General features: G+C 38.9%; 2 protein-coding genes across 2 annotated transcripts; one reads left to right on the forward strand and one right to left on the reverse strand.

The window, feature by feature from the left end:
* Nucleotides 1-229: 229 nt before the first annotated feature.
* hook1 (hook microtubule-tethering protein 1) lies at nucleotides 230-15,112 on the reverse strand. Its single transcript, XM_054602404.1, is given in 23 exon segments — nucleotides 230-371; nucleotides 374-484; nucleotides 1,595-1,663; nucleotides 1,780-1,881; nucleotides 1,982-2,082; nucleotides 2,198-2,280; nucleotides 2,384-2,415; nucleotides 2,635-2,722; nucleotides 3,735-3,875; nucleotides 4,094-4,163; nucleotides 4,244-4,331; nucleotides 4,917-5,027; nucleotides 5,121-5,322; nucleotides 5,826-5,966; nucleotides 6,059-6,222; nucleotides 8,492-8,575; nucleotides 9,316-9,378; nucleotides 9,581-9,648; nucleotides 9,938-10,070; nucleotides 10,408-10,458; nucleotides 11,260-11,332; nucleotides 12,200-12,285; nucleotides 14,975-15,112. Coding segments are annotated over 23 exon segments (2,151 nt in total). The 5' UTR covers nucleotides 15,020-15,112; the 3' UTR covers nucleotides 230-326.
* A 3,362-nt stretch (nucleotides 15,113-18,474) lies between these two features.
* Nucleotides 18,475-23,883, forward strand: si:dkey-183n20.15 (RING-HC_RNF170 domain-containing protein). Its single transcript, XM_054603219.1, has 6 exons — nucleotides 18,475-18,574; nucleotides 19,209-19,320; nucleotides 20,333-20,438; nucleotides 21,445-21,518; nucleotides 21,792-21,902; nucleotides 23,010-23,883. The coding sequence occupies exons 1-6, from the start codon at nucleotides 18,546-18,548 to the stop codon at nucleotides 23,352-23,354; spliced, it is 777 nt and encodes a 258-aa protein (XP_054459194.1). The 5' UTR covers nucleotides 18,475-18,545; the 3' UTR covers nucleotides 23,355-23,883.
* The last annotated feature ends 40 nt before the right edge of the window (nucleotides 23,884-23,923 follow it).

Raw genomic sequence — 23,923 nt, forward strand, 5'->3', positions numbered from 1 at the left:
GGAATTCAGCTCCACAGTCTACGGGTTGGGACAGTGTTCGCTACCATAAAAGAAAAGGTGGGTTCCTGGTCTATGAAAGGTCAGCCTGTAGCCTGTGTTTTGTGGGACTGTTTGCTATAGTCTCAGGTTTGTGACCAATAAAGTTGTGTTTGATCAGCAAGTGCGTATTGATCCCGGTCAGCTGATCGGTGACCCCTCCCCCAAGCTCCGAGAGCAGATGTGTTTAAGGTCACTTGTAGTGCTCTCTGGTGGGAGGGAGGTGAGGGAGAGTGTTTGTCTCCTTTAACTGAATGGAAGGTGAGACGTGAGTGACTCTTTGACAAGGTCTACTTGGAGGTAGCGGCAGGCACGCTGGTGGAAAGCGCCCGGCGTGGGCGTTGGAGACTTGTCGCTGCTGGGACAAGAAGGACTGTCCGGGGGAGAGAACGGAGGAGGTGCAGCCGCCGAGACGAGACTCGATCGCCAGCTTCTGAAAGTTCAGACTCTGAGGATGGAGACAAGACAAAGCTGGAGTGTCAACTCTTTCTTCATTAGGAAGTTAGATACTAAGATACTAATAAGTTTTTGTTTTATAAGTCTTTTATTGTGTCGTTCTTATTTTTACTATGATTGCTTGGTAAATAAACTGAACATTCGGGACTAAAGACACCTAAGCTTTATTGTGAATGTGGCTTTAAGTTTCCAACAGACCTCCCTGACAACTATCTTTAACCAGCAGGTTCTTCATGAGGCCAGATTTATATAAGGACGTGGTTTCACTTAGATTTTTTTTGTCATCTGATCATGCCAGGATGCATTTGTCACTGTGTGCACTCAGAGAATGAATCTTGCTCACATTGGGATCCGATCTAGGTTAGATGTAGACAGTGTTGTGGTCACAATCTGGACAATTTATCACTCAGACTGTACGTCGACATCATCTTCCCCCCTCCCATTTAGGAGTTCCCTTCCTGAGAGGGAGGGCAAAGGGAAGAGAGGAGGAAAATCCAGGCTCGAGCACAGCTAAGAGACCGGCTGTCTGAGTCCTGTTCAGTTAGTGCTCATGAAAGCCCAACATATCCTGATTTTGCCGCTTCACAATAAAAGCATTTAAAAAAACGTGTTCATTAGCAAATTAGTGGAGCTTTGTAAGCGGCCATTCTTCAATAAATAAGTTTACTAATACTGGGAGGAAAAGTCCTTTGACCACAAAATATATCCGATCACTAACCGATCAGTCAAAAACTCAAATTGAAATGACCAAAGCCTAAGACTGAAAAAACTCTTTCCTCAGGTTGAACATTCCAAGGTTCATGAGCAATAAGAGTAAAAACTAATTTGTTCCCTGTGCAATTACTCTGCTAAATTTGCACATGTAATTTAGAATTTTATAGATTGTTGTGTTGTGGTTTTGTGTATTTTTTTGTTCTGGATCTCATATGTAAAGGAAAAAAACCCTGTACTTTTTGTTTTGTAATAATTCTTTTGTACTTGTTTTTTTATCTCATGCACCTGACTGCAAATTAAGTTTCCTATTTGGGATGACAGTGACTGAACTGAACAATAAAGTCATAAAAAGGCAGAATATTCATCAGATAATTTGAATATGTGTTACCTTGTTATACCACGCAGTGACGATCAGCTTCTCTTCATACTCTCTCAGTTTGGCCTGCTCACATTGACGCTGCAGAGGCAAATCAACCAAACATGAGTGAAGCTTGAAAAACAATCAAACAAGTCCTTTTTTAAAAAAAAAAACAATGCATGTTGTACTGTGATAGATTTAAAAATCAGATTTACTTCCAGGTTGAGCATCTGCTTGTCCCGATCTGCTAACTGGTTCCTCAGAGTCTGGATCTCAGCGGTGGCCGGGTTCAGTTTGGGATCCAGCGCTCGGATAACCTACAAACACCATTTTATTTTCATTTATTTTTGTTCAGTATTAATTTTGAACGTGTCACAAATAAGTAAAAAACAGTATTTATATTATCTTTTCACTTACATTGCGAGCTTTCTCCAGGTACATTTTGTACCTCTCCTCCATGGCCCTCATGTCATCGTCCTTCTTCTTCAGAGCAGCATTCAGCTCATCCAGCTTCAAGGCTAAGAGGCAATGAAGAAATGAAGAGGTTTCACTACACTCATATTGCTCTGCTGAGTATTAATGCAGCGTTGCAGAGAAAACTACATTATGAGAGAAGGCTACATTTATTCTCACAGGTTTGAGTGTTGTCAGGCTGAAGGTCCTCCAGCAGCTCTTTCTTCTTCATGATTTCGTCCTGAGCCTCGTTCAGTTGGACCCTGAGGAGACACATGTTGTTTCTTTACCTCCCTCTGCTGGAGGATGCATTCATTTTATATCTCTCAATTTTTATGCAGGGATTGACACATAATTCACACTTACATGTGCGCATCCAGTTTACGCTTCAGGTTTGACTGAAAAAGAAAAGATTAAAAGCTTTTACAAGTACAATAAAAAGGTTGTGCACTGTAAAATAAACACATTTGAAAAAGAATCACGTCTAAGTAAGATTAACTTTTTGTCTGAAAACATTCACTAATGTGATTTCCTTCTATAATGCCGTGCCAGCACAAAGTCTGAAGAGCCTAATAAGGTTAGCTCTGTACGGGTGCCAGCGCTCCTGGAACACTCACATCATCGGGTTTGGCCGCCTGACTCTGCAGAGCCTTCTGGAGGTCCTCCACCTGCTGCTGCAGCTCACTGATCCGCTCTCGACTCAATCTGAAGATTGATTACAGTGAAGAGGAGGGAAATATTAACCAAAGAATACACCTTAACATTATACATCGGCACACAAAATATAACAGAGGTAACTTCAGCAAAGCAGCAAATGGCGATGGAGAAAAAGAACCTCCATCACGTCAACCTGTTGCTGATTTAAGAGAGATGAGAGCTGCTTTCCCACTGGACAAAAAAAACAACTACCCAATACCCACTGGCATTTCTTTTAAGGGTAAAAGTCATTTACAGGACAAATGAGTCTGCAGAAGTCACTGGTATTTAACTGCTGTAGTTCAGATGGGCAGTGATGGAAACATGACACCTGGGTGGACACACTCATTTTCCACCCTTTTCCATTGCGATGCTGTGCGACGCGCAGTTAAGTTAATATATAATAAATAAAATAAACAAGACAATTATAATAATTCAGATTCCAGACTTCAGTCAGTCAACAGTAAATTTACCACGCTGATCGTCAAAATAAAAAACTTAATTCAAACCCGACAGAAATAAAATAAAAACCCATCAAAACCATGTTGGTGCATCTTTCCACAGTTCCAACAATCATCACCTATAGTTTGGTCAAAAGAAACCCTTGATTCACAGAGTTAGATGTGAAATGAAACGAGTGTTATATCGGCTCCTCAAAGCTACCAGACTCCATTGACAGAAACAGTCATTTTACCTCAATGATCACTGTAAAACACACTTGATTAAGTGTCAGAAAGAAATAAAAACGTTCCACTGTTCCAGCAATCACCAACTGTGGTTTGAGAGTTTGAAAGTTTGAAAGAGAGAATGAATAAGTAACAGATATAACAAAAGTAGTTACCACCGGGACATTTTCACTGATTACTAACTCTATTTTCCCGCACGTTTGTGACATTGAACGCAATACCAGAAAAAAAATAACAGAAAGGCATATTTGTCTACTGTCAATCGTCTTCCCCTGTTTAAATAACCTGCATATACACACTCATTTTGGTTGATAAATGTTTATAAATCTGTTAACCTGTTCTCGGTGTCCAGTTCACTGCGTGTCTTGTGGGCCTCCTCCAGCTGGCTCTGCAGTGCAGCGATCTTCTCTCTCTCAAACTCCTCCTGCTGCACTCTCAACATCTTGTTCTCATGCTGCAGTCTGATGAACTTCTCTCTGAACAATCACACACACAATGTCAGTTTTCACACACACACACACACACACACACACACACACACACACACACACACACACACACACACACACACACACACACACACACACACACACACACACACACACACACACACACACACACACACACACACACACACACAACACTGAATAAGAAAGTTACCACATTCTACATTGACAGAATCATAGTCTATTACCTGTACTCAATGGGTATTAATTCAGCTGCCAGGTTTTCATGGCTGGGGCTGCTAGAAGGCAAAATACCAACTGAAAAAAAAAGTATGTGTGCTTTAGAATATCAAAGTGGAAAAGTAATTTATGTCAGTTATTACTATGGGGTCACATACCTGCTTGGGAGAGCTGATGCTGTTGAGCCTGAGTGCATCGCAGCTCCTCATTGATCTCCTTCAGAGAATCTCTCTCCATGATGGTCCTCTAATGGAGGCAAGGGGAGTTTATTTATACAGCACATTCCAGCAACAAGGCAATTCAAAGCGCTTTACATAAATAATTGAAAGCATCGAGACAAAGTGCAAAAGAAATACATTATTAAAAAAAAGGACATTTAAGTACAATAAAAAACAGCCATTTAAAAAGCCAAAAGAATAAAACAGAAAAACTGAAATAGATTAAAACAGAAAAGAAGAGAATAGATGCTGCAATAGCACAAGTTATATATTTTATATACACATTTTTAAATATAAATAAGATCAGAGAGTGGCACTAATGGCTTTTCTCGATGGAAAATGTTTCTTAGGGAGACATGTTAAGACACTGTCACATTAGTCGAGTCTGCTGAAGATAATTGCAATAACAAGTTTTTTCCAATTCCTGCTGTGGCATTAGTCCTTTACTCCTTTATACATTCTTTTTAATGATGAAATGATTGAAACACAACAAATTCAGGTTGAAGCGGAAGATATGTAAAAACAACCAAGTGATGTTACCACAGCCAGAGTAAAAAAAAAAAAAAGAATCCTTCTACAGATTCCTCCTGACACATTTTAAACGCTGCCTCACCTCTTTCTCCTTCATCACAGTTTCGTGCTTTTCCTCCAACTTCTTCATCTCATAGGCCAGGTTGTCTGCTCGCCGCGACTCCTCAGACAACTTCTTGTGCAGGTCCATGACCTGACACACAGCAAACCAATAAAATAATTTGTTACACTTAAAATAAGATCTGTACCGTGTGAGATTTATGACATGAATTCTCTTTAAACTCACCTGTCTCTTGTAGGACTCGAGCTGTGCGCGGGCAGCGTTGGCCTTGCGCAGTTCCTCCTCCAAGCTGACAGTGTTGTGCATGTAGGTCATGTTGTTCTCCTCCAGAAGCTTCATCTGCCTCTTCAGATCACCGAGATTCTCCAGTTTACGTTTGTATGTGTCCACCGAGGCCTCCAGCATCACCACCCGATCGGAGCAGTTCCTACAGTATATGAATGCAAGATAAATATAAATTTAAAAACAGATATAAAAGAATAACTATGACTCCAACTGCTTCTACCTTAGGGGTCTAATCTCTGGTCTCTCCACTCACACAGATGAAGAACTGTTACATTTTGCTTTATTTTGAAATATAACATTTTGTGTTGTTGTTGTTGTTGTTGTTGTTCTCCTTCCTGCTTCTTCTCATTTGTGCTCATGCAAAAGGTCAACCTACTCTTTCAAGAACAGTTGATAGAAATATGTATGGAGATTTTTTTTTCTAATTTGACTAATTAGCAAAAGCTCAACCAGAAAACAGGAGCTAATCAGTGAAATCATGAGCTGACCTTCCCTATCCACTTAACAGGCTCAGGAAAGTGCAACTATATTCTTATTTTCAGGCAGCAAGAGAGGTTGGTTTGTATTCTGTGCCTTGACGAGAGAAAGTAGCTGAAAAAAACTTGTATTACTTGATCAACCTTCGCTTCCCACACAGACACAAACCTCAGAACGTCCAGTTCATCTTTGAGGGCTCGAGACTCTTCTGCCAGGCTGGTGAGCTCGTCGTTACGGTGCTGAACCTCGATCAGCTGCTTCTCCAACTCCTCGCAGTGGATCCGGTAGTCATCCTTAGCGGCCTCCAGCCTAAAAAGATGCAAAAACACGTAAGCGTTCAGACTTTTGCAAACCGTGATGAAGGTTTGCAGCGGTATGTTTTAATCAGAACGTGGGCACACCTGAAGTTCTCCTCCTGCACCACCTCTAACTGTTGCTGCAGCTGGCTGTGTTTTCTTCCTGAGGGGGTGCTCGGGTCGTCGAATGTGTCCAGCTGATTGGCTCGGTCTGTTAGGACATCGTTCTCAGCCAACAGGCTGTTCCGTTCCTCTTGCAGAACAGCCACCTGTCCAGGTACAATAAGGTTTAGAGCAACTCTCACAGGTGATACAATTTAACAATGGTAAAAGGGATGGTTTGGTTTTTTGAAGTGGGGTTGTATGAGGTACTTATCCATAGTAAATGTATAAACCCACAGTAGAAACAGCAGCAGTACAAGCAAGGGAGCAAGCAATGAACTGCTGCTGACGTAAAACGTATTTTAGCCACCAAAAAATGAAGACATACTGTAATCGATATAAGTGTTACATTTAGTGCTTAAGTGCTTCATTTAAAACATTTGCCCTGCTTTACATGCCATCAGACAGCCCTTTCCGCATTGAATTGACACTGGATGTTTTGAAGAGAGCAAAGATTACAGACTCTTTTGACAAAAACTGTATTTTTTTTTTTTACTCGCAGAACACAGGAGTTGCTGGTTTACCACGGCCCCAGTTGTTTAGTTTGTTTGGGTTATTGTGTGACTTTGTTGTTTTAAAGGGTTAGTTTGAATTCACCAAAGTTAAACAGTAACACAAACTAACTAACAGATCCAGGTAGAGGAAGACCAGCAACTCCTGTGTTCTGCTAGGTTAAATTACTGGTTTTGTTAATGAGGTTTTGTGGCTTTAAAAAGAAATTAGATTGATAGAATGGCTTCAGTTCTCCGTAAAAGAAAAAGGCTGACAGATGGTAGTTAAATAAAAAATATTTAAATATAGCGTACATTTAAACTGATATTGATTCATTTATTAATTCCACAGCGGTACATTGCTTTGAGCCCGGGCTGGTTCTCCTGTCTTAGTTTCTCCAAACTCCATCTGCTGTATACAATATACTGATTATGGAGAAGTACCTCATGCAAACCCATTTTAAATAATCCAAACTATTCCTTTAAATATACAAACCAAAAAGAATAATTGTGTCAAGTCAGCAGAAAGAATCTGTGTTAAATCTCTCTTTGGTCAATTATTTCATGCAAAGCAGCGAAGTCACATCTGAGCATCAAAAGACACGTTACAGATGAACCCTCTTCCTCTCCCAGCTGTTAAAGCAAACAGTTCAGTTAATCCATGCTGGAAGCAGAGCCCAGACAAAGTGCACTTTAAGCAAACATGTTAATACACGGTTAGTTAGTTTCTTCACCCTTCTCACCCATCGTTTCCCTCATGTTTTTTACCACCAGACACTGGACTGTTAGTCGGAGATTAACTTGCCATTGTTTTAAAAGTCCTGCGTACAACACGACTACAAACTAGATCGAAACATCCTCTAGGAACTGCGTCTAACATTAGAAATCTATACGTTTAACTAAGGCTGGGCTACATTGTTCAAATCAATATCATAACAAAACATTTTTCTGAAACATATATTGTATAGAAAGAAAAACATGATAATATTACTATAAATAGCATTACAATTGACACAACTTGTCACACATGTAAAATAAAGAAACTTCAGCTGCTAATTTCGTTCATTATGGTTGGAATGATTAAATTAGACAAGATCATTTTGCAAAATGATAAAGAAATAATCATCATTATATCAAGAATTATTAAGTCTATGAAGTCTATATAATTAAGTCTATGAAAAATAATATTAAATTATTTCCCAGCCATATCTTTTACTGTCTCATCCCATGAACTATACTTTGAGTCTCACATAAAACAAGATGCCTTACAAAATGATGGTTTTGCTTTTACCAAAAGAAGATAACAAAATGGGTATTATAAAACAGACAGTGCTCCAGGGTGAATTACTGGAACAACACAACAAAAATAGCCTGACTCGTCTCACACAGAATACCTAATCGAGCCGTCTGTTAGCGGAGTTAGAGTCAACACATTTGAGAAGCTGGTTTAGATGGGTTTAGTTCTGCCGTGTTGGACTTACCTCGCTGCGGCCAGAGATGAGCAAGACTGGTGACTGAACAAATCAATCTGTCGAGAGTCCAGTTGAACATTTGATCAGTGCCTGCTCTACATCTAGTCTGCCTGTACAGTGCTGAGTGAGGCCTTCTGGCAGTGGCAGAGCGTGGGCTGGATGCCACAGTGGGACCAGCAGAGCCCAGACTCTAAACCCACAGTCCTTCTGCCACAGCAGCTCCAGACAATGGACCCAAGCATTACAGCGAATTACACAACTCCTGTTTATACCGTACCGCAGGCATGCATGCATGTGTGCATAGACACGGAATATCTGACTATCGGCAAACCTATAGAAAGCACTGAGGCTGGACAGCTGTAAATAAATCATATTAATGTACTCAAGCGTGTGTTTCTAAGTTTTGTATTCACCTGTACGTCGAGCTCTTGACAGCGTTGGGCTAAGGCTTCCTTCTCTGCTAGAAGTTCAGTGAGTTCCTCGAGGGCTTTTTTCAGCTGGACACAAGAAGGAGAAGCAGAATTAACTAACATGTACAGTACATTCACATAACTACTGCAATACTCAGACCAGAAGTCTCAAAAGGCGGACTAACACCCAGGCCAGGCATCAGGATGAAGTGACTGTCGAAGCCATTTTCATAAAATAAAAAAATTGATTAAACCACTCAATAGATACACTGAATAACAACTACCTAAGAATACTATTTCAAAATCAAATATTAATTCAATTCAATTCAGTTTATTTTGTACAGCCCAAAATCCCAAATTTACAATCTGTATACATGCGACATCCTCTGTCCCAGAACCCTGATTCATAAATGTAAAATATTACATTTATGAATCAGAGCATTCGCATAAGAATGCAGCACTAGCAGAAGACTAAATCATTTTTGAATGATTCTCTGTCAGCATTAGCAGAGCGAGTAGTGTAGTGTAGGTACAGCCGTTTGCTGTGGGTAAAAATAACATTTTGAATTCAGTAAACATCTCTGTTTGGTACAGATCCCTGCAAAAAAAAAGAATCATAGCATAATCATTTAATAGGTTTTTCAATTCATTTTTGAATAATAATATAAAAGTTATATCGCATATCAAGGGTCAGTCAAACTTTTTTTGTTTTGTTTTTACGTTGCACATTTCAAATTTGTTTAGAGAAATACACAGCAGAAAGTACGAACTTTGTGAAAACAAAGCAAGATTTCCCAGTTGGGAATCTCTGACATTATGAAACTGACCTGCTGTTCCAAGTCCCCCGACAGTTCTGCTCCAAACGGGGTCATGATCTCTTTACTCATGAGCTGGAGAGGAAAAAGTGTCACTGGGTTTATGGATCATTCAGACTCATTAGAATATCTGCAAAGTCAAATGCAAGCAACTACTGCTGTTGAATTCTCTTTAAAAGTTACTCAAAGATTCGCAACAGCTAAACCAAGCTTGTCCGTATATCTTTAACATCTGCAATCTGAGTCAGGGAGACATTAGATACGAGGATGGACTGACCTCCTGGATGGCTGTCATGACAACATGCTGCACAGACTCCTCCAAGGTCATGATGATCTGAATGTACTCTGTCAACAGAACGAGAGAGATTCATCAGCTACACACATTGACTGTATGGTTTATTCGTTTTTCTGCACTTGTGTCCCACTTCCAAATGCAACACTGCAGTCATTGATTTCCCAGCCAGGCCGTCTTTATCCGATTATCTCTGCCTTTTGTCAGAGGCTTGGCAGGGCAATAACCGAACATTGTTCATACTCTCGGGCCTTAACCCAACGGGATTTTGATGGGACAATTCCCTTTCTATCTCCACTGTGCAGCGCAAGTATACTGTAGGTATCAGAAGCAGCCACATACCTTGTTTACGCTCACACCGGACAGCACAGCCCAGTACGAGCTGCAGCAGCCTCCCGAGCTCCACGGGGTCTGAGTGCTCCGCCACCCGGGGCAGATCTGGCAAGCGGAAGTCTGAGATTTCCTCGGCTAAGATCTGACGGTACGGAAACAGATAACAGTTATTTTAAGAGCTTAACGTGTAAACAGCTGTGGAAGAAGAGTTTTGCAAGGACCAAGACGATTGATGAATAAAATATGTCAGTTGTGTGTTGACTTGTCAAAGTGGATTTAATAAATTGTGGATGTTTTTAGGATGGAACTTCTTGATGCTTGTTTTGATCTCAACTGCTCGGCTCCTGGGGCTTGGCACTACGTAAACAGTTCAGACTACAAATCCCACAGGAACTGAGCGGACACACAGGAGTCTCTCCCAATCACCCATCAACGGTGCAAACACAAGGAAGGATATTGTGTGCACGACCGCAACTTACCTCAAAGTAATAATCAACCACCATCTGAAGGATCTTCTTCAGGTTGTTCATCTGAAATCAAACATACAAGATTATTAAACATTATCAACTTAGTTTATAGTCAAAAGCAGGAATCAAGAGGACAAACTCACAACACAGATTCACTTCAAACATAACTGATGTTCATGCTATGAAAAAAATCAAGACTTTTCAAATGTACACAAGTGGAAATATGCCTTTTTCCTCAGAAGACATTTTGACTTGTCTTAGCAGAAAAAGTTAATAACACTAAATGTGCTAAATTTGATATTCAGAGCAGAGTTAGCTCTGTCAGCACAGTAGCTCTGTAGCTTATTTTATTGAAGACCTGTAATTAATAGTTTCTATCCTTGTGTACCAGTAAGCCAAGCCTGCAAAATATTGAGTCACCTCAATGCAATTCAGCCGCCATTCATTTTTTTTATGAATTTACTATTTTACTTGTCAAAATGTCCAATGTGAAAGAGGCCTATCATGGAGGGGAAAACGGCAACAGGGGAAACACAGTCACAGCCAAACAGAGGGAGAGAGAACGGCATGCATTTACATTTCTAAATGATGTTACATGTAGCCGACATATTTGGACAAACATACATGTACACATTTCACCAGAGGAGTCAGAGTGCGTGTTAAGCCAGGAGAAGCACCACTTGGGCAGGAAGAAGGAGGTCAGTGTCAAGGACAGTTTGGCAGGGTTGAAGCAAACAGAGGATTTAGCACACAAGTGGAGGAGGAAGGGGGTTGGGGGGGGGGGGGGGGGGGGGGGTTCAGCAAACTTGAAGGGTAAAGTCAGAGAGGACAGAGAGAGGATGGGGAAGACTGCACTGCTCATACCTTCAGTCTCCAGTTATCATCCACGTCTGTTTTGATGCGGCCGAGCCATCCGTCAGAGAACCAGACTGGGTCTCTGCAGCGGGGGGGACAGAGGGGTCAACAGCTCATCTACACAGGACTACTCAATTAATAGTGGGCCGTTCAAGGGCACATTCTTTTAGAAATTATTGAATGTTGGCTTTTGTTCAACCTGCTTTTACTTACTCAATTATTTCCTACAGTACTCAGGATTTGTTTTTTTTAATAATACCTATAAAAAAAAAGGAGCGTTCTTTCATTCAGCTATGTGTTGCACATGCAGGTGGAGAGTAACAGCGACAGTACAAATAACTAAGGGGGAGTTTTTTCTTCACTGTGAACTCTGAAGATTGCTGTCCGAGGAAAGTGTGGTATCACCTTCCTGTAAAATAAATCTACATGAACAGAAATTGCTGCCGATTAGTTAACTTAAAAACAATCCGGCGTTGTGTGATTTTCTGGGTCTGGGAACAAAATCTGATGTTTGCTGTTGCTGATTTACATTACTGCTAAAATGTTTTTTTACTACAAAAAGAAATGTCAACAAAAATGAATTATCCTGTAGTTTTTGTGCATAAGTGTTAAAATCTGGAATCAGGACTCTCGAAAAATGTATTAGCTAGAGATGTTTCACTACCATATGATAACATGGTATCCAATAAAAGATTCCCATGCTTGTTGATACCCGATCCAGCATTAAAGGCTGTATCTGAGGCATTTCCAATACTGGTATTGGTATAAAAAAAAAAATGCATCTGCAGAGTCGCCGCATATCATGATTAATGGGAGAGATCTGGATAACCTACAGTATTTTGTATTCTTGCGTGTGTGTGTGTGTGTGCGTGTGCGTGTGCGTGTGTGTGTGTGTGTGTGTGTGTGTGTGTGTGTGTGTGTGTGTGTGTGTGTGTGTGTGTTCCCTCACATTTGATGCAGTGCCTGTGATATTGCTGCTCCAGTGGTCAGCTCCTCCACTGTTCTGCAGGGTGCAGGAGTGTTGAAGGTCTGCAGCTGAGGGGCACAAAACACAGCATCAGCACAAAGACCGGCCAGCAATCCATGGAGAAACAGGGAAATAAAACATTGGTAATAATAATAATAAAAATAACAATAACAATAAGAATTATTATAATATTAATATAAAATATGCATTGACTTATAATGTTTGGTTCATAGTTATATATTAAACTATCTGGCAGTATAGTAAGTAGCTGAAATTAGTCCGAACTTTATGATCTACAATATTAGTGATGCTTAAACATAAATAATTAACGAATTACAATCCAGATCAATCATGGCTTTACGTAGACGTTTAAGCTGATAGTTAAGATTTGGATGCAGGATGTGAAACAAAGTATTTTTACCCTGTTGTATTGCTTTCTTTACTTAAGTCAAAGATCTGAATCTTTCTTCCACCACAGCTGGGAAGTAGGCTAACTCAACTCTTGTGTCTCACTAGATAAAAATACAAAATGTCCCCATAGAAACCCATTAAAACCACAATTTCCCCACGGCCATTTAAGTATAAAATCTTGCTTTGTATTCTATCAGGCTTTTAATCGAGAACCCTTGCTTAAAATTGTTGTTGTCCACCAGATTGAGCCATAATTCAAATTATTGCCCAAATACATGCTATTTCACTGGTTCTATTGTACAAAAAAAAAAATAAACGCATCAAAATCAATGTTGTTGCTCATTGACATATGACAGACGGTGAACAAAAAGTGTGCCCCTAACAGTTTGAATACAGAATATGATTCAATGTTTGTGTTTTGTTTCATAAAACACAAACAGTGGCATTATGCAAACAAGCTGGCATTTTAAGAGTTAAAATGAATGAATACTTGTTAGTTATGATCAGGAGTGATATTGATTGTAACTCTGTGTAAGTGGAAAACAATGTTAATATATTCATATTTGTTTATTAACGTGGACATTGTTGTCCTCCAAGGACAGCTCTAAATGGCTGAGGACCAGCCTACATCACAGACTCCCTGTTGCTCTATGTTCCTCCACGAACACTTAGATCCTCCACTGCTGGTTTCCTAGTTCCTCAAAACCTCTGGAAAAGGAAAATTGGAGATGCAGCCTTTTTCACATATGCTCCCAAACTGTGGAACAGCCTACCCCAAAAACATCAGAGAGGCAGCCTCAGGTGACACTTTCAAGCTTCAGCTAAAAACACATCTATTTTGCCAAGCATTCTTCAATAACAGCACTTAGTCCCAAAACTATCCCTCAATTGATCTTGTATGTACTCAATCACTTTTATATACAGTACCAGTCAAAAGTCTGGACACACCTTCTCATTCAACTACTTTGAAGAATCTAAAATATAAAACATATTCTGGTTTGTTGAGCATTTGTTTGTTTACCACATAATTCCATATGTGTTCCTTCATAGTTTGGATGTCTTCAATATTAATCGACCTATCTCCAGGCCATGGTCAAGCCCTACACCCCCGCCCGACCACTTCGCTCTGCTGCCTCGGGGTGATTGGTTGCCCCGTCGCTCAGAGGTCCCTGCGGCCGATCTGTCCTGGCCCCTCAGTGGTGGAATGAACTCCCCACTGATGTCAGGACAGCAGAGTAGCTGCCCATCTTTAAACTCACCTCTTCATGAAGTACTACCCTGAGCCTTCCTCGTAGCACTTATTGGATTCGTATTAGTCTGTTGCACTTATTGTATTAGTTTGTTGCACTTATTGTATTCGTATTAGTTTGTTGCACTTATTGTATTCGTATTAGTTTGTTTCTGTACGTTTGCTCTGGTTTATGCTCTTAGATGCTTGTTTAAGAAAGGAGATGCACTTATGACTTCAGGTGACTAGTAGTTCTCTTGAATACCTATGTTGAATACACTTATTGTAAGTCGCTTTCGATAAAAGCGTCTGCTAAATGACTGTAATGTAATGTAATGTAGAAAAAAATAAAATAAAAAATAAAGAAAAACCATTGAATGAGAAGGTGTGTCCAAACTTTTGACTGGTACTGTATATATATATATCTACATTTTTTAAATGTAATATGTTTTTCTGTTTTATCGATATGCTGAAATGTCCTGTTGTTGCTGCTCTGTATAAACTTCTTCTTCTGTTACTATTTTATTTATCTTATCTATTTTTATCTTTTAATTTGTTCAAATGTGCAGCACTTTTGAGCTACTTAGTCTGCATGAAATGTGCTACATAAATAAAGATTATTATTATTATTATTATCAGAGCACTTAGTTGTAACCTTAACACTGTTGATCAACAAGGTCCCTGGTGTGGCTCAGAGAGGATTTAGATGTCAGATGACACTAATCATCCTCTTATCAGCCTCTAAACCGGGGATTACATTACACACACACACACACACACACACACAGTTGTAACTTAACACATCAACAAGGTCCCACACACACACACACACACACACAACACACACACACACACACACACACACACACACACACACACACACACACCTGTGCAGACCTGTGCAGGTGCGGTGACGTCACATGTTACTTAACATATAACTAATACTCACATATCCACAATAACCATGCTGCCATGTCATATAAACGTGTTTTAAATCCATATGTGGTGAGTGTAAAGGTGTAAAGGTGGTGTCACCTACACACCTGCACAGGTAAACCACCGTGCTTCCTGGTTTCACACGACACATCCTCATTCCCATTCATAAATAATAAACTCACCCATATGACGAGGCTCTCGGACAGCTCCGCTTTATTCACGTCCATCTGTCTCCTTTCTATTACCTTAAAGGTTAAAGTGTTTCACCTCCACCTGTCAGAGAAGCTCTTCCTCTCCTTTCTGCTGCATTTGAGTGACGTAACACGTACGTGAATGGCGAGTTGCGGCTGAAGGGAGGCGTATCCAATCAGCGTTGAGCTCTGTGGTGATTGACGGCTGTTAAACCGCGCCGTAGCCAATCAGCGACCGGGGACCCGCGATTAACACACGCCCCTATAATCCGGGCAAAATCAATACATTTTTTGATCTGTGTAATTATCTCATTGTTTACCTTCATTTTTAATGAATATGTTGGATGGATTTATGCTGAATTCAGTACATAGGAATTGATCACAATTAATTAGTGTTTTATTCACTGGATTTCATTAAATAAAATAGTATTTTGGGAGGTTATTGCATTTATTCTTCAATACAAATAGCCCTCATGGTTTCCCTTCATTTTTAATGAATATGTTGGATGGATTTATACAGAATTCAGTACATAGGAATTGATCACAGTTAACAAGTGTTTTATTTACTGGATTTCATTAAATAAAATAGTATTTTGGGAGGTTATTGCATTTAATCTTCAATACAAATAGCCAATCGTTAGGATAAAACTAAACTAAGAAACAAAATGAAATAACATGACAATCAAATAAACAAACAAAATAAGTAAAATCAAGTGAAATAGGTAAACATAAAATAGTAAACGAATATAAGATAAAATACTAAAACCAATTAAAAGGAAACATTAAAACGACGACATCACATAAAAGCCATTCTGTAAAAATGTGTTTTATGAAGGAACACATATGGAATTATGTGGTAAACAAACAAATGCTCAACAAACCAGAATATGTTTTATATTTTAGATTCTTCAAAGTAGTTGAATGAGAAGGTGTGTCCAAACTTTTGTACTGTATGTAGAATTGATTTATACAGAATTCAGTACATAGGAATTGATCACAGTTAACAAGTGTTTTATTCACTGGATTTCATGAAATAAAATAGTATTTTGGGAGATTATTGCATTTAATCTTCAATACAAATAGCCCAATAAGACTTGTCTTTCCTCTCTGAGGTTGTCAGGAAGTCATAAAGGCGTACTGCAGATAATAAAGATACATATAAGTAGAGTATGGATTTAATGTGTTTTTAAAAAATACCACAACCAAAACCATAAACATAAATGTGAGGAAAGGCTACTGATTTGTGCAACAAAAAAAAAGAAAAAACAGCATGACATAACTTTTCTCTTTGCTTGGCGTCATCTCCTCTGCCAACAACACCAGTGATAGCATATGCTCAACCAACCTGAAATCATATTCACAGTTTGTTTCATGTTTGTCTACCAGTCTGACTGTAAAAAAGGTACATAACCTCACCCTATAGCCAACACAAATAATAACCCTGCACAGCCAGTTATGCAGGTATAGCTTGGAGTTGCATATTGAATACAAATAGAATGTTAATCCCATATAAACCCTGATGTTAAAGGCTCTATTAACAGCCAACAGAAAGCCATTTCTGTGATCAAACTGCTCTCAGACGGCCACTAAAAACTGGGCAGCACGCCAACCCTTCTCTGAATGTGAATCATTTCTCACTAATGCAACAAACCTCCTCACCTCATTTATATATCTCACGTGAGGGTGTGTGTGTCATTAAACATGTGCTGGTTACTGATGACTTTTAGTCACCCTAAGATAACAAATCTCACCTGGGTCACCTGCTCTCTGAGCCACCATATGGAAAAATTCAAAACAAAGCTTGTAGATGATGAGACGTATCATATTACATTTCATTTGGAATTTGGTTGAATTTAACACAAAACATTCTTACATCTCTCTTTAGTGATCACTGAGTGTAGTTTGTATGTCACACACATCTGAAATCAGTGTTTGTGTGTGTGACCTGAGACTGAACTTCCCCCATGTGGCCTGCAGGGCGTCCTCGGTCCTGTGTTTGACTGTCAGTAGGTGAGCCACTGTGTTTTATCTCCTGTTCGCCGCCACTACGAGACCCTGACCCTCACTGACTGATGGATGCTATTTTTAGATGACCTGAACCACAGGATATTTCTGCAATGGAGCTGTCATGGAGAACTATGTGAAGGTTATCGCACCTTCACTCACTGTCAGAAACAGTTAGAGAGAGTTTTCTCAAGCAGAGACACTAAATGCAAATCCATGCACTGGTCAATTTGGAGATTTTGGGATATTTTGCTTCCATAATATATTTTCTTACAGACTATCTGAAAGAAAACAGCCAAAGTACACATTTAGATGTTCATTTTACTACTCTGTATATTTGTGTCTGTAGATTTCTACTTAATTCCCCAAAAGCTATCATTAGGTAATGCCTCATTTTCATATAAAACATTACATTGCAGAAAACTTGTAGTACAAAAAGTCTCAATGATAGTAATCAGCTTGGGAAGTTTAATGGTGATTTCTATTAGTGATTTTTTTTTTACCCTATTCATCTGAAGTATCTTCAAAATGTATGTTATGATGGATGAGTTTCTTCATATATCACTCATAGCCAGATTTATACAACATTTTATAACTAAAAACATGGCTAAAATTATTTTTTTAATGGTTGTTGACAGTATTTTCTGATTTATGGAGTGATACAAAGGGATATGCAAAATCCCCTCTGTAAAAACCTTTGATTCTGACATGTCAACAAAATGAAAAAATAACTTTGAACCTTGCTTTATCCAATGTTCAGATTTCATCTAAATAGGTATTCAAATTGGCAAATATTTGATAATATAGTTTCATTTGCATATTTGAACATACCACTTTAGAAAACTTATTGAAAAATATTGTCCTAATGTAAGTAATGAACTGGGAAGGCTTCATGCTGACATTTATTTGTTTAAAATGTTACCCTATTCACATGCGGTGTCTCCCCTCCCTTCAGCAAATTTATTTTAGTGGTTTTATTGCATCATTTTGGGTTATTTGGCCACAACTTTTACCTCATATATTAATGATAAAAGACAGTTGAGAAATCTGCCTTTATACTGAAGTGGATCGTTGAGAGGCTGAGGTGACTCTCCGTGACCCTTGGTGTAGTACGGTGCTAATGTCAGGGACATTCACAAGCATTTCACAACCAATAGTTTATGGTAAGAGTGGAATTATACATAGCCGGGCTGAAGAGTAAACTTTGGGTAAATGATTGGCGAGGTCAGATCTAACCTACTTTAACACAGCGGGGCTTTCATCTGGGGGTAAGTCATGTGACCACCCAAAATAGTTTTCCCCTGACCAGACTTTGATTTAATGATTCTAATACTTTTAACCCTCAAAGTGTAATGTTTCATAAGAGAAGCACGTCCACCGCTTTACTGATCTGACTGCATCACTGCTCCTTTAAAGCAGGAGGAATCAGAGAGCAGTTGATATTGGAGGGTGTAGTTGATCATTGACAGGCCGCTCTAATTTATTTTGTGGAGTGATGCTGTGAGGCAGCACTTCACTTCCTTCTAGGAGACAGTGACTACCTGCTTCTGGCTCAGCTATGCACCTGTACCACAACTCTCAGTCCAGGTGAGTCTCGCCACGGTGCATGTATGGAAGCATTAAAGGGTTTGTGTTTGTTTTTCTGAGAACACGACTGTACTTGTAAGATGATTTTGGCTTGGAGTTTAGGGAAAACGTCAGGCTGTTCCATCTGATCTGTAGTTCAGACTAGAAACAGTGAGAAATGTTCAATTGTTTTTTTGGTCTTTTTATCACTGCATTTAAGCACAAAAATGAAGTTAAACCAGAGAAAACCACAACAAAAACATGTTTAATCATGTGGAATATCAATATGTTAATGACCTGTTTATCTGTTTTGATAACCGGCCTAATTTCATAATCTGACAACTGTAATCACTGTAAATATAATTGATTATATTGTGACTGGGATGCTGAAGTTGTTTAAGATGCCTGATGATCCATTTCACATATTAATCTTGAATGACTGCAACTTAAAAAACGTTTAGGTAAATAACAGTAATAATTGATGCAAGACAGCATCTAATCTGCTAAACCGCTGCAGTCAGAGCATCAGCATCTGTCCTCCACAGCTAGAAAAGGAGCTGAGTGCAATCAACCTTATCTCAGGAATCGTTAGTTTTGTGTCAGCATCTCCTCTCACGCTGTGTTATCGTTGTCGCCGTGTTGTTTCACGCTGCAGGCCGGACCTTCTCCCCTCTGAAGCTCCACCGGGTCACGGCCACCTCGGGTTGCCCAGATCTCCTGTTTGCACACCTGAGCAGACAGCATCAACGTCAACGAGCCGCCACAAGGTGAGCGTTTCACACACACAGCAAGCAGCTGCAACTTCTGCACTCTTATATTATTGTCATATATGATATTTCACAATCAAACAGGAGAAGCATATTATTGCTGGAAGGCCGTCCTGTGGGATGATTGTTATTGCTTTTATTATAGGGTCACAGTCTGGTGGAGATTGCTGTTGCTAGGCAAATGATGATGACCTCACTGTCATAAAACAATAAAACAATATAAAACAGAGACCTGTACCAAATAGGACAGGTTCAAAGACATATCTAGCAGGGTCAAAACTTGCTAGATTTGCTCACCGTTAGAAGGATTTAAATGCTGTGTAATGTTTCAAGCTGCAGACTCTTCCTCAGACAGACAGAGGTCCCCATCTGAATGCACAGAGAAGCATACGTGACATAACACACCTGTTGCAAATAGTCCACATCAAATAGTAATAAGAAAACACATGATATATTGAGATTATGGTATACAAAGGAGAATACCAGTATACAAACATGTACTCCACCAAGGTAAGTACTTCAAAAGGCCTCATATATATAAAATATAAACACATGATGATATAAAGAACCACTTGCTCTTAAAAATGATCAGTCAAAATTAAAAAGAAAATACATGAATCGTGATATATATATACATACACTCAGGCTTATTAGCTGTCATATACATATACTACCAATTAGAAGCTCCTCTGTCTATTAACTATAGTTATGAATTGTGAAAGGGAAGCCTCACCAAATAAGAAAAGCATAAAAACAAGAATAAATTAAAGGACAAAAACAAAAGAAAAACACAAAAAGCAGTGAGGTCTGAGGAAGAGGCCTGGTGCAAACTTTGGCCTAATCACATTTAATTGTGTAGCTATAATAATTGTTATTAAATGTGCTCATGAGGTTCAGCTTCATATTTTCTTCTTCCTCCTTCCTTTTAATGTTTTCTATTTCCTTCTTCCTCCTTTCCACCTCTCGTCCTTTCTGACTCTCTATTCTTCTCTGTTTCCTCTCATCTCTTTAGGAATCCACACAGCCGTGTCCATCACTGAGCAGAGACTGGTTTTGTCCGGTCTGCTTACAGACATCCAGCTTCCCGGTCCAGACCAACTGTGGCCATTTGTTCTGTGGTACGAAATTCAACAACACCAAATAATTCATGTGTTCAGGTCTTTGATCATTCATCAGCTGATCAGCGTAGCATCCGTGTGTCTCGACTCTCTGTTTCGGCCTTCAATAATTTACTGTTGCCATGGTTTTCCAACTGTGCCTCTCACCTGACAGCTTTACTCAAATCATTCTCCTCAGAGGCGTTCGGTTATATAAGAGGAAGTTTGGCGAGTCACCTACAACAAACACAATCTGGTAGCTGCTCACAGATTTATAGAGCTAAACCTCAAGTGAAATTCAAAAGATGGGTCAAAATTATAAGAAAAGTCCCATTAGAGGTGTAGCGATATATCGGTATTGGCAAAACCAAGATATTTTAAATAGAAATATTGATATTGTGTCAATTAAACACATATGCTAATATGGTCTAAATCAGTGGTTCTCAACCTTTTTTCAGTGATGTACCTCCTGTGAAATACTTTTCCAGCCAAGTACCCCCTAACCAGCGCAAAGCATTTTTGGTTGAAAAAAAGATGTAATACACAGCGCTGTGCCATCAGTGTCTGATTTATTAAACTGTCAACACTGAAGATTGCATTGTTGCATTGAATTCAGTTTATGAACTTACACTTATATTTTATTGAATATTTATTAAATAACACTTTTTAAAGGATTTTTGAATGGATGCTAATTTTAAATATATTTTTTAAAAAGCTCACGTACCCCCTGGAGTGCCTTCACGTACCCCCATTTGAGAACCACTGGTCTAAATAATCCAGCTCCTCTTAAATCATCTCCCTCCACATCCTTACATGTATTTCATTTGCCAGAAAAGAGACAAAACACACGATAAACAAAGTTAGAGATGATTTTACTTATAGCATTAATATTATTAGATACTGTAATAATATCAAGGAGGCCTCATGAAGCCCCCCTAGTGGGTGGGAACCAGTGCATTATGTTGTAAACTGTCGAATGTCCCAGTATGTGATAAATGAATGTTGGTGTATGTGTTTGATTCTGCAGCTCCCTGTCTGATCGCCTACTGGAGACATGGATCCTGGTTGGATGCAATCAGCTGCCCTCTCTGCAGACAGAAGGTACAGTTTGCATGGTCTAAATAAAACATAGTCCAAACAAGTGTTTATTTTGACGAAAATGTTTACTTCATTTTTTAGTCTTAGGCTTATTGAAAATTGAAGTTGGTTTAAAGTCACATTTTAGTCTTTTTGTTTGGATTTAGTCTGTGGAGCACAGTTTTAAATTGATTCTTATTTGAGTCAATGTTTTAGTCTAAAGTCATCTGACTGTTTGGACTCAACACAGTTCAGAATGAGGTCGACACATGTGATAAAATGTTTCTGATTTTCCAGGTCAGTGAGCTGTGTAACCTGTTTAACGAAACCCGATCAGACCGCCAGTCGAAGGAAGTTCTCGGGGAAATCACAGACTACAACAAACGTTATTCTGGAGCCCCGCGAAGGGTCAGTCTAACCTTATTAGAAACTATAATTATAGTCTTTCCATAGTTAACCTGTGTCTGTATCAGGTGATGCACATTTATCTGACAGTCTGGTGAGAATTCCTCCACCGTCCTCTCTGATAAAAGCTTTGGTAACAGGAATACAACTTGTGGAACCTCAGGGATTTATTGCCCAATAAAACCAGTAACTCCAGACAATGGAGGTGTCTGGTTAACGACACACCTCGCAGCCCTTCTCAGGATTAGTGTTTCCTTTCCTTTGAAATACGTGCACAACTGATTTCCCACATAGATTTCTTCACTCTTGTGATACAAAAAGGTGGTGTTGAAGTACACTGGTCTACAAAGTATGGCAGCTGAATTATTATTACTTTTATTATTTATTTTATTTTTTAAATATATCTAATTCTTTATTTTAGGCAATATCTAAAAACTCTTTGTGTAATATTATAGATACTTTATTAGATCATATGGAATGGGCTCTCGCGTTACATCTGTATCAATAGAGGCTCCCTGTGTATTAAAAATAGTCAGATAATAGAAAATGATTGACAGCTAACATCAATGCCATATTCATTTTGCATAATCCAAAAATGTACCCATGCATGTCTTATAGCAAGTCTACTTTTTGGGTGTAAAAATATATAATGTTCACAAGATTAACTCTAAAATATGACTTTTTAAAACTGTATTTGTTGTCACATATATATATATATATATATATGTATATATATATATATATATATATATATACATATACATATATTATATATATATATATATATATATATATATATATATATATATATATATATATATATATATATATATATATATATATATATATATATATATACATATACATATATATATATATATATATATATATATATATATATATATATATAGTACAGTAGATACAATTTTTCCACACCCTTTTCAGGGAAAAACTAATTCTAAAACTAAATACAGGAACTTTTTAAAAGAAAATGTTGAGCCTTTCTCCTAATATCCTCATGTACAACCATATATCATGTTTTAATGCTCACATCTGGAACCATTTGACCTGTCTGACCTCTCTTCTCTTCTTCACACCGACCCTTTCCAGGTAACAGACTACCTGTGTGACGCTCCCCTTCTCCTGCAGCTGCTGGCCCGAGGCCTGGGCGACATCGGAGGACTGGTGTGGTTGTTTTTCTTCAGAGTGGCCCTGTGCTGCGTGGGGACGGTGGTGTCCATCTCCTCCCCTCCTCTGGACGCCGTCTCCTCCTCAGCGAATCCTCTGGAGACAGACCCGTCCCTGTGTGGGCTGCTGGGGGTCCTGGATGACCTGGTGGTGGTCATCCTGCTCCTCATCTGTGTCATCAACGTCAACCAGCAGATGGCACCAGAGAGAGGAGGACAATCCGGGAATACTGTGAACTCTCAAAGAGTGATGGGGAGTTCACTGTAGACAGATGCTGCTGGAGTCTCTACAAGGAGCATTTGACATGGACTTTGATAGGATTTCTGCATTCTGGCCGTAGCTTGTTGGATCAGTGGATGTAAAAATATTGACGACAGCACTATGTGTAACATTCAAAATGTTCCACAGCGTCCTAAGCCTCTCAGATTGTGGACTCAAGTGTTTACAGAGCTCATGTAGGAGTGATATCTAAAATACAATGTCATAAAGTGTGCTGGTTCAGCTGTGATTACAAATTCCTATTCTGTGAGTGTAAGTGCCTGAGGCCTGGAGTGTTTGTTTGGGAGTAGAATCCTGAATTTAAATTTAAATTTCATCCTATATATATATTCATTTCAATCCATATTTTTTACCCCAAAAAACTGTCCACTTTGTTATTATTACTCCTCCAACTGGGCGGCAATTTTGTTTCAGCAAGCTCAAGACAGGCTGTCATGTCAGTACTGTAATAGTATGTACTATGTAAATACTTTATATCATATGAATTTATGTTTTTGTGTAAAATAAATAATATTTATTGACTTAAATGGCTTTTTTTTTTTACACAACATATGTCA

The sequence above is a fragment of the Anoplopoma fimbria genome, chromosome 8 (assembly GCF_027596085.1).
Source record: "Anoplopoma fimbria isolate UVic2021 breed Golden Eagle Sablefish chromosome 8, Afim_UVic_2022, whole genome shotgun sequence".
Taxonomy (NCBI): domain Eukaryota; kingdom Metazoa; phylum Chordata; class Actinopteri; order Perciformes; family Anoplopomatidae; genus Anoplopoma; species Anoplopoma fimbria.